This window comes from Protopterus annectens, chromosome 10.part0 (genome assembly GCF_019279795.1).
Source record: "Protopterus annectens isolate FY-2018-M chromosome 10.part0, PAN1.0, whole genome shotgun sequence".
NCBI lineage: Eukaryota > Metazoa > Chordata > Ceratodontiformes > Protopteridae > Protopterus > Protopterus annectens.
Genome location: NC_056744.1, coordinates 896,292,430 through 896,304,715, shown reverse-complemented (window position 1 = coordinate 896,304,715; position 12,286 = coordinate 896,292,430). Strand labels below are relative to the sequence as shown.

The window sequence follows — 12,286 nt, the reverse complement described above, 5'->3', positions numbered from 1 at the left end:
GGTAGGTATCCTTATTAAAAATTGTTATTCTTAACTTGCAATAATGGTAGGGGGAAACCGGACCATAGCAGTGGTTTTATCTGACAAATGTTGGTGTTGTTGGGGGGGGCGAGCTGCGATGATGCAGGTAGACCAAGTGTGCTATGCAGACTTGTCTGGTAGGTATCTTTATTAAAAAGTGTTATTCTTGGCTTGCAATAACTGTAGGGAGAAACCGGACTGTAGCAGTGGTTTTATCTGGCAATGTTGCAGTTGCTGGGGGGGCCCGAGCTGCGATGATGCAGGTAGACCAAGTGTGCTATGCAGACTTGTCTGGTAGGTATCCTTATTAAATAGTGTTGTTCTTGGCTTGCAATAACTGAAGGGAGAAACCATTGCAGTTGTGTGGGTGTGGGTTGCTGTGTTTGTGGAAGGTGGAGATGTGCCTTTGTAAGTGTGGTGCGAATGTTATGCATTATGAAATGGAGAAATTAAGAGTAAAATTTTGCTCAGTGAAGTCCCTAGCAATTTCATCATTGCTTGATTCAGACATATACATTCCCTGTGTTTGTCAGTACTATGTTTGAGTGCATTGTTTTGGAGTGTGGTATCACTGCTACAGCAGCTGGTACTCTTTCTATACAAGTATATGCTTCTCCTGGAGTCTGTTGCTGAGAGGATGAGAAACACACTACAAATATACAACTAAGACAAACTACATAAAGCAATAGTAAGAAAGTACTAGGTCACATCAGAGGCTTGGGAGGTCATTGTTAAGAAACTGAAAATTGTTGTAAAATTTATCATTAAATACCATAAGTTCAGGTTATACTATAAGAGAATAACTGTGTAAAGATAACCATGTCAGCAGCCAAAATGCATTACAAGTTGAATATTTTACTGTGCACATTTTAAAAAATGGATAGACTAGCCTAAACTCTGGACTGATGAGTTTGCTTTTTTTTTTATTCTTGGGAATTGCTATTCAGAAGTGAAGAGACATACAAGGGAACAGTTTTAGTGGCACACCAGGCTATTTTTATTTCTATTGTCATGCAAAGCTGACTAAATAGTTGAATCTAGCAAAGCTGGAAATGTGAGACTGTAGCTCACTGAAGGAGGGGAGATGGGAGGAGTAACCTGGCCAGGAACTGAAACTTGCAAAACTGCTCCTTGTGAAAAGTCTTTTTTATCTCAGTAATTTGTTGACACTTTTGCAAGTTTCTTTCAGTGAATGTGTAGTACATCAGTAGGAACAACATTTGTAAAACTCAGAGCATACCAGTCAATGACACATGAGCTGCAGACTCTCAAACTTGGCAGTTTTTTTCAGGAGTTCCATTGTAAGTGAATGGAAGTCTAGTCTGACAACAAATGGTAGGGCTATTTGTCCTCACAGTCTGCATTATAGGACAGATATAGCTTTCCAAAGAAATCACCATGTCTGCCCCCATGAGGGCAGACAAGAGTAAAAACAAAATAAAATTAGGAATGAGTACTTATTTTGCTGAAGGCAGCTTTGGGAGGTGTAGTAAATCATGGCAAGATAAAAAATATATGTTTTCTTCATCATTTGCCCGTAGTGGTCCTTTAACAACATGATATGGACATGTGGCTCGGTTAGCAGTTTTAAGAGAAAAATACAAGATGTATCTTAATTCTTTGTAAGAGAGGTGGCTATATATGAAGTGGGTTTGTTGCTGCAATAGGTAGTAGTTATACGTAGAATATATTGGGTAATACAGCCAAGCTGGCATGTCGAGGGAATGACAGAGGAGGCATGATATTAGTAATGATAATAACAACATAATCATGATAATGACAGAGGAGGCATGATATTAGTAATGATAATAACAACATAATCATGATAATGACAGAGGAGGCATGATATTAGTAATGATAATAACAACATAATCATGATAATGACAGAGGAGGCATGATATTAGTAATGATAATAACAACATAATCATTATAATGACAGAGGAGGCATGATATTAGTAATGATAATAACAACATAATCATTATAATGACAGAGGAGGCATGATATTAGTAATGATAATAACATAATAATCATGATAATGACAGAGGAGGCATGATATTAGTAATGATAATAACAACATAATCATGATAATGACAGAGGAGGCATGATATTAGTAATGATAATAACATAATAATCATGATAATGACAGAGGAGGCATGATATTAGTAATGATATCAACATAATCATGATAATGACAGAGGAGGCATGATATTAGTAATGATCATAACAACATAATAATAATCATGATAATGACAGAGGAGGCATGATATTAGTAATGATATCAACATAATCATGATAATGACAGAGGAGGCATGATATTAGTAATGATCATAACATAATAATAATCATAATAATGACAGGAGGCATGATATTAGTAATGATAATAGCAACATAATAATAATAATCATGATAATGATAGAGGAGGCATGATATTAGTAATGATAATAACAACATAATTATGATAATGACAGAGGAGGCATGATATTAGTAATGATAATAACATAATCATGATAATGACAGAGGAGGCATGATATTAGTAATGATAATAACATAATAATCATGATAATGACAGAGGAGGCATGATATTAGTAATGATAATAACATAATAATCATGATAATGATAGAGGAGGCATGATATTAGTAATGATAATAACAACATAATAATAATCATGATAATGACAGAGGAGGCATGATATTAGTAGGAGGGTTAAGACTTGTTGGAAAGAAGATTGCAGAAATGGTAGTGAAAATGTAAAGTGTGACAAGAATTCTGTTTAATAAATACCTGATAAATATAATATGATTTTCAAGGACTGGCGAGTGCAGATGGTATTTGTTACAGGTAATGACATCATAGGGAGGGGGGTACCTTTAGCATTTCATTACAGTTTGATTGTGTTCCATCACAAAACAGGTACAGGAGTTGGTGAACTGGAACTGTTTGGTATTACTGAATTCTGAGTACAAAATATTTGCATGGATTTTGTTGGTAAAGATCAGGGTAGAAATAAAAAGAATCATGCATGATGCTTCATACAGCAGAGTACAGGGAAGGGATATATTGCTCCAAAAAATATTATTAAGGGACATAGCATATCAAAATCTCTGCGCCATGGAGTTTAGTCTGTAGGAGTGTTTTGATGTATTTGAAACAGGATGAGAGTTAAGATAAGGCAAGAGATTTTGTCAAATTCAGCATTACTGTGGACTTTTGGGTAGCGATAGTGCTAAATGTTACTGGTCCTAAACCCATTTTTTTTTTGGGTGCTTAAGTCGTGAAAGTACATGAAGCTTGTGACATGATACCAGGATATCTGAACCCTTTCTAGTATGTACAGTGGCTTTGTATTGAGAAAACAATGTCACAAAATCACCTTCAAAGCAGGGTACGACAGTGTATCTAATAAATGACTTTATGCTTGCCATATTTTTTAATGTAATCTACAAAAAAAGTTTCAGATCGTGCAGTTACTCTAATAGGAACACATGCTTACCATACTGTTATACGTTTTGTTGTGTTTGAAACAAACACGTGTCAGAGGTTGTGTGCTAAAATCTAGCTCTGTCCTATTGTATTCGCTCTCTATTGTTTTCTGTTCAGCAGGATGTCCTGGGGAAAGAGGGTTTTTGTATAAACTTGAATTTAACAGCATCATAGTACCAGCTAACATATTTTATTATGTTTTTTATCTGTTCATTTTGTTTAATTTTTTAATGTTAATAATTTGCATTTTAATTTTTGGGGGGATGGCAGACTAGACCAAACCAGACTGCCTCTGGAATGCTGTCAGAAATGTTGCAGGAAACTTTTTTTCCCAAAACACTGCAGAGCTGATCAAAGGCCTAGTAAGATGCTTAGGAAAGAGTCTTCCTGCAACAGGAAGGCTGTTTTCGTAGCTGAGATGTGATCCTATATTTGGGTGAGGAAGAATATTTGAAATGCAGATGCCATCAAGTAAGCCTGGGATGTGGATGTAAAATGTTATGCTAACTAAAGTGATTTTCACTAGTACGTAGGTAAGTGCATAGAACTAAACATTGTGATTTAAAATATTATTCAGTTAACAGAAAACATGTAGTATTCTATACTTCATGGCTTATTCTGTTAATGAGTTGTAACTTTATACTAATCCTGGAGATAGTGCTGAAGTATTTTAAAGGTCTAGTCCCTTTACCATAAAGTATGTTTTCCACATTTTGCAGATCCCTTTCTTCCTAGCTGGGGCCTAACATCAATGTTTTAAAGTAATGTTTGAAGCTACTATATATATGTGAAATGTGATGAGATTTTCTGTGCATTGTTGCTTTTTGGGTTATTTATCCATGCATACAAGTTTAAAATACATTTAAGGACGTTTGAGGAAACTCTGATTACTACATGTTGTCTGTGCAGTTGTTTTTGCTATTAGTATGCCTTGAAGCACCCAGCAGGAAGTTGATGGTTGGAGGGAGATTAATGCCTAGATGAAAAGTGTCCTTGAGAGGTATTGTTGATTAAAAGTAGCACTCCTCATAACACCCAGAGTATAGCTATTGTGTGTGATGCAGTTTGCTTCTCCTGTAGTCATTTTGTGTGCATTGAGAGGCACTTCTTGATTGAAAAGGTTGAGGTTCAAGCCTTCATTATTAAAGTTGATGTAAGCGGATTATTTGTCTCATGTGTAAAGCTTCTTTTGATTTGCAGTGCACATACACAAAATCAAAAGCCTATTTCTTAATTTAGCAAAAGCAAGTTTTGTTTTTACCCACTACTAAACAGCAGAATTTTTTTTCTTGTTTGAAAAGGCATAAACTTCAAAGAAGTTAATGACAGCAACCGAAGAGACATTTACAGTGACATATTTTCAGCTATTGATGCACTGGCGTTCACATTTGGAAATGTGTAAGTAATAATTATTTACTTTCATATTCATTTTTTGTACAAGTAAGCTGGAATCTGCTAAAAAAAAAAAAAAACGTATTAGAGTTTGTCATGTTTTTGTAGCAAAATGGAATAAATGCTGTTGAACTTTGTATAAATGTAGAAAACTATTTGTGAGACAAGTGACTGTCTTGATATCTCGTTAGCCTTTTCTTTGAGAAACCAATGTTAATGAAGAAAAAACAATATATCTATGAAAAAAATATTTGATAGATGCTAAGTTTTAAACATTTTCTTATTGAAATATGTTTGGTCTGATATGTGTAGCTCTATATCTACACCCAGTTGTAAGTTGTTTGAAAGAATGCAAGTCATTTGGTGTGTAATGCTTCCTTTTTTTCTTTGTTTAATGTTAGAGTTACTGACTTCCTTATGGGAGATGTAGACAATAGTTCATCACTGACGCTCCCTCTGACTCGGAGAAGCCGGGTAGGTTTCATGACTTGATGTCTTTCCTTCTGTCTTCTTTGTTGTTCAACACATTTTAGGCTGTGATATAGAGAGGAGGCAGAGATTTTTTTTACATAGTGTATGTGGTTACTGCACCATTACTTTGTTGTGATTTTTTTTATTTCAAGTCAAGTAGATGAACAACTGAGACTGTTAGTAAGCTGGTAGTTCAAAGTGAGTTGACAGAGCAGTATGGCGTTTCATGTAACACAGGCCACCTTCATTTTGCCATGTCTTTTCTTAAACCCATTTTCCAGCATTGTAATGTATGACCCTCGGCATCTTCAGAAATCTCTTTATAATGTAGTATTTTGATGTTTTAATTATTCTTCATTTGCTTTTTATTTTGTTCCTCATTTAACTGGGTAAGCCCACTGGATGCAAGCTTTTCTTTTCACAGATGAACCATGAACAGTCTGGTTAATAGCTTGCTCTGAGTCGCACAGTAGACACATCTATCCCACTAGCAGGTCATTTTTATATTACAGTGTCAGTTTAGATCCCTAGAACAGGTGTTTGTGGTGTTTCCAGTGTTATGAACATACATGAGGTCAAGCAAGATGGGGTCATTTGTAGGCCAGGAAGAGACAGATGTGTAAAGGTCTGCAAGAGACAAAATAGAGTGATAGAGCCTTTAGATGATTTGTATAACTTATTCATACCCATGTTTTTGTGAGGAAATTTTGTTGCATTTCATGTTGAGCCATATGCTTGGTTAAAAATGTACTAAATGCAACGATATATTCTAAAATGGCCTGAAAAGGAAAACTAGAGCAAGACAGTAATTTTCTTGTATGTTTACCTTGGTTGGGGTAGTTAGAAGGATTTTATAAGAGCAGTTGGTGGTCAAAGGAGAGTTGATTGTCCATGATTGTGGCCAGATCTGTAATGACAGTGGCTGTTTTGAAGGGATGTCAGTTATATGGAAGGTACAGGGGTGTTCTTGTTTCCCAAGGAGTACAATATTTTATTTTATCCATTAAGCTATAGTCCTTGGTCCGTACACCATGATTTTCCACTCTTAAGGCTATCTTGGAGGATATGGGTGTCATCTGGAGAGCTAGTGACAGCCCTAAGTTTGCAACTAACAGCAAATATGGTCAGCCAGAGGCCCTTTCTGATATATGCTGAAGAGTAATTGTCCCAGTATGAAGCACTGGAGGACACCACTGGTAATGAGCCTTTCTTAGGAAAGCATGCCACCATCTCTGATTGAATGGATTCCGTCTGTTAACCAGTGTGCTATCCAGTGAATTATGTAAAGGCTTGTTTTTAGCTAGGTAATTTTATCAATAATACCATAATGTGGTATAGTTTTGAAAGCTTTGGCTCGATCTAGGTAAGCAACATGTAATGGTTTGTCTGTATCCGATGTCTCTGTCTCTGTGACACTTTAACAAAATAGCCAGGTTAAGTTTGGAGGGGCTACCTTTACCAAAGCCAGACTGGTTTAGGAGAAAGTATTGTAAGGTGACAATATTGTTATTTATGATTTCATTGAAAGGTTTTATACTAACAAGGAAACAGCCTGGCATGATGTCTGGACCCATAGAGCTAGTGTTTTTGGTTATGGCTGGAATTTAGTACTTATTCAAGCTAGTCATAGAAGGAGGAAGTACTGACCATGTATTGTCGGAGAAGCATATGAGGGATGGTATGGAGAGGTTTAAGCTAAATTTGTATGCTTGCTGTAGCATTGGAGTCAGTGTGGGTGGTGCCATTTGATATTAACATAGTGCAGTGCTGAGTTTTGTTTCTTCAGTTTTTGACATAGTTGAAGAAGAATTTTATGGTTCTTTGGATATGGTGTCAATATTTAATTCATAGTTAGCATTGCAGTTCTTAATCCTTTGACTTATTTCTTTATTTAGTCCGTTGAGGTCACTCTTGGAGTGCGGAGGTTTAAGTTTATTTTTAGGGATAGGATTTTTGTTGTAGAGTTTGTGGAAGTCAGGGTTCCACTAAAGTGGATTGTTTATGAACTTGTCATTGTGTTTGTGAGCATTGAGGACAGAAGCATTAATGCAGAAGTTCAGATTCAGGGAATAGAAATTTCTGGTATAAGTGGCTGTTTTAACTGTAGAGGAGTCCTCATAGTGTGTGGGGTGTCCTCATAATGTGGAAGCTTTTAAATCTCCTAAGTCTGTAAGCTAACGTTTAAGATGTTAGCCTTGGAGAAGTCTCTGAAGACCATGGGATCCGAGGACTTCTTAGGCTAGTATCTTATGGAGAATTCTGCAGAAAAGTGAACAGCTACAAGTACTGTGCATAATGTTGACAAATTCATAGGAACCAGATCTAGTTAGTTAGAGTTTCTAGTAGGGTGGGCACACATTGGTCAAGATAGTTAAAGTGTTTGATGTTCAGGAACCATTGTGCATATCTGGTAATTCTGATGAATGTTATCCAGATTGTGGAAATCACCCTGAATGATTGTATTGGATTCAAAATGTAGGAATCATAGTTTGTTGGTTTCATAGGCTGCAGGGATTGTGGAGGGGATTATGTAATTAACTGTAATATGTAAGGTGGACTTGATTTTAGTTAGCAGGTATGGAAGAGTTTTAGGTAATTATCATGCAGGATTGGACACAAGGTAGTGGGATTTCAAATAAAAAAAAACATGTAATCACCAGAAACGCAGCTGCCCTAGGAAGACATTAAAACTAGGTGGAGAAGGAACATTGTCACTGCATTGGAACCATATTTCTGTAATTATACAGCTGTGTGTGTTTTCAAGGAATAGGAAGGCCATAAAAATAGTCATCTTTTTGTGCAGGCTTCTGGCATTAAGTAGTGCCAGTTTAATACAGTCCTGGTTTGAAACAATTAGATTGGTAGATGAAGAAAACTGACTGCCTAAAAAAAAAAAAAAAAAAAAAAGACACTATGGCAGTAGAAAACATCTTTGGCAGTATATGGAAGTCCCATGGATAGAGGTACAGATTGTTCCTAGCAAAGCAGGCAGGACTTTTGAACAACTCCTTCCAAGCTGACACTCGTTAGACTCCACCTTGGAATGACATTTGTTAGTAAACCAGTTGTTGAAGTTGATTATATTTTGTTTGTATTGCAGCATTATTCACATAGCAGGATACTGCTCAATGTAGGCTACTTACCAGCCTCAGAAACATACACATAGAGCTCTGCTATCTCTCTCTTCATGTCATCTAAGTTGTAGCCTCAAAGGTGATTCACTTCAACGTGGGCAATATCCAGGTCATATGTATATTTGGGATGAAAGGATAGCAAATCCTTGGTGGCATTGTGAATTCAGATTGTCACTCTGTCTTTGCTTAGCCTGGTGGGTGCTGTGTCTCACTATGTCTAACTATTGAGTCAGTGGCTCCCTGTTATAATTTTAAGACCTTTAATTAATATTTCTGGAATTATGAAAAAAATTACAGTGAAACTAAAGGAGAATAGTTAATGGCAGCAGATCCCCTGTGCAGCAAGTAGTGTGGGATATCTTAACCCTCCACAACCCTGCTACTTCTGTATACTAACTTTTTAATTGCCTCACCTCAGTGAAAAGAGAGTACTTCAGAATACAGTAATCTTGTAATTAATCTTGCAATTATTACCTACTCATCCACACTTTTGCATATTCAGTCGCCACTACTCTGGAATTTGCATTTATGAGTCTCTGAATTTAAAACTGTTACCAGATCACCAGTCAAAAGCTTCTGCATAACATTTTGGTGGCACTTGCTTGTGGTGGATACTGTAATATGACTGATCAATAAGGTGTGATTGTGCTGCTGAGCTCCAGGAGCATTATTAATATGTTGCCTATGAGGCTTTAGGAGGAAGTACCTCAGCATATGTAGATCTGGTGTTAAGGGAATTGTGGTTGTAAGGTGCATAATTGGAAATGACAGCCTAGGTACATGACAGATGTGAGAGGTTTGCCTCCAGTTCTTATTGTCTACACCTCTCCCAAGTGCATTCTGCTTTTGCTAGTATGAGGCAATTTGTACACTGCCTTAAGTACCTAATGCAAGTAAGCTAGCTGCAGAAGGAGTACAGGCAATCTGTGGTTCTGTGATGTCTGAAATTAAGTACACTAGGTTGTGGTTAACATGCCAGCAACGATACAGTAATAGTGGGGATGCTTAGCTGACAATTGTAAGAAGTATCAATGGTAATTTAGTAGAAGAGTAGCACATAGGAAAAGCAGACAACCAGTAAAAATGTTCTCAGTGCAGGGGCTATTCTTACGAGTACAAGATTGAGTATATTGGTGCTAATTGAACAAGGGAGTTTACAGTAATGGTCATGGAAGCATTGCTCATATTTATTTGTAGAGATGGAAATATGCCAGTTTATGGAGGAGTAATTAGTCCATAGAAATAGTGTTTATGTTAATAGAGAGGGACTTCAGTGTAGTAAGATGTGTTTCATGATTTGTAGGTGTGGCATGAGGTCATGTTTACTGATAGCCGGATATGAGCGAGTCTAATGTTGTTATTGTTCTGTAAAGTTAATCTAGAGGTGATGGCATTTCAGATAGACAAAACACACAACCACCAGCATTACTGATAGCCATGCTTTGCAGGCCTAAACCTGTGGTAGTAAAAGAAATCAGATAAGGAGAGAGTGCTGTCATTGTTCTGGAATCAGGTTTCAGTGATGACACAACTGTATATACTTTCCAGAGTCGGGGGGGGGGGGGGCATTTTTCTTTATTGAGTTACTAGTGCTGAGCAGACCTGCACTGATATTTAATAAACCAAATGAAAAAAGAAACCGCAATAAAAATCCAAAATGTAAGCATGAACAATATCACCAGTAGTAAGTTGCCCAAATCCACTGAAATGAAGTCACAAATCACTTCTGAAGTCGAGATATCTATCCTTTTATTCGCACATACAGGATTTCGTCCCATAACCAATGGAACTTCATCAGATAAAAACATTTTCAAACAAGCTACATTTTTAAAACCCTGATTGACCAATGGGATTACATTAATTGCACACCTCCTCTTTATATAACCAATAAAAACCTTTACATAAACATACATTAAGGTGTATGTACATCTGTCCTTCGTCCAATCACCATTGTCTTACTAGCAGATCAATGTATAAATCGTCATAGAATTGACCAAGCTTTTGTTCTTGAAAAAAGTGTATTACACATTCATAATTTTGTATTCCTATTGGGTCGTATTTACCAAAGAATTGGTCTGTTCGACTCAAACCGCCAATAGGAACACACCTTTTACAACTTTATTGTGATGAAAATCCGGAACCGCTATAAGTTTAAAAATCAAAACAACTCCAATAGACACTTCAACATCCAGTCCTATTACTTGGATGTAAAATTGTGTTATGAATACATCAAATCAGTGAGACATTATCCATAAAAAAAAAAAAAAACGTTCTTCTTATATAATTCATGATCAGCCAATGTTTTAAATACAATAAATCTAACCAGCCAATACTGTCTTAGAGGCGTGCCACTATTACCATAGTCACTCCTCTTTAACATCTCAATGGCTGTTGGTCAAAGAATTAACGAATCGCATCACAAAAATGATGCTAATAGCCAATAGTCCGCAAACCCTAAACTTCACATTAACTACAATATTAGAACTCCTCCATTAAACCTATTGGAAACTATGAAATCACTGACATATTCAATTTGTGAAAAACATTTGGTCTCTTCATTATTCCGAGAACCATTGCCGTATAAGGGAAGCAATACATTATTCAAAGTACATAAGTGATTGGGTCACATTGGACCAATAACAAAACAAATATCGTCCAATCCACTAACAGTGTTCAAAGGAGAACAATGGTTACACCCAGTTCGGTACAGAATGCTCTCTCACCATCATATTCACTAAAATATGAACATAACCATTCCAATACTCAAGTATGTAAAAGCATAAAGAATAGAGAATAGTAAACAGACAATAAATAAACACATTATATATTAAACTTTTGATTGTTATCTGGAGATTGCCTTCAATTTCAACAAACAAGCAACCAAAGCTGCTTTTCATTTAATCCTGGCCAAAAATACGCAGAAAGGCTCAATTGCCAAAATAGTTCTGCTTTTTCGAGTAGTAACTGCCAGGCGCCCCCTCTGTTCAAGTCAACAACAGTCTGCAATACGATAAATTTAAAATGACCACCATTCTCCAAAATGTGTCTGTAAAGGGCATTGGTAGTTTTTTTAGCGCGAATATCAGATAAATATTCACCAGTTCAATTTTTTAACTTCCGTTCAGTCTTGCCAACATAAAAACATGGGCAAGATGTGCATAAAGCACAATAGACTACCTTTTTGCTATTACAACATGGTTTACCATTAATAAAAAGTGTGATCATTAATCATAATCTGATTTGTTAAAAGAATATACCTACAATAGACGCAATTGCCACATTTTGTCATGCACCCTTTATTAATCCTTCCCTTAGGATGCTCAAAAATATTCTTCAAATTAAGCCCCCTTTTAAAAACAATAGTAGATTTATCACCTAATCAATTTCTAAAAATAGAATCATTCATAAGAACATCCCAATTTTTCATAAACACATGTCTGGTGGCACTACTATCGTCGCTAAAACATATAATGAAAGCATTAGTGTACACATCCTTACTCTGCTCAATATTTTTACCAATAACCTCCAGAGAGTTATTAGGTGAATTATTTTCATATAGATCTAACCTGGTCCCATCTCTTAAACTTATACTGAACGGATCTGTGTTCAACTGAGGTTCAAAGTGCCCTTTGATTCTTTTTTCTTTAACTTCTAATATTAACTCCAGGACTAAAGGACTCAGGATATCCTCTGTTCAAGAAAATATCTTTTAACAGATCACATTCATCAATCTGTAACCATACGGGCCGCTCATACTAATTGTCATTTAACAATAGCTCTTTTTTG

The 12,286-nt window shown here is 36.2% G+C and overlaps 1 protein-coding gene across 1 annotated transcript in view; it reads left to right on the top strand.

Moving 5' to 3' along the window:
- ARHGAP29 (Rho GTPase activating protein 29) overlaps positions 1 to 12,286 on the top strand; it is a 1,010,462-nt gene that overhangs the window by 539,439 nt on the left and 458,737 nt on the right. Inside the window, exons 4-5 of the mRNA XM_044085689.1 lie at positions 4,805 to 4,901; positions 5,297 to 5,369. Of these exons, the coding sequence (XP_043941624.1) occupies positions 4,805 to 4,901; positions 5,297 to 5,369 (170 nt within the window). The remainder of the gene's footprint in view (positions 1 to 4,804; positions 4,902 to 5,296; positions 5,370 to 12,286) is intronic.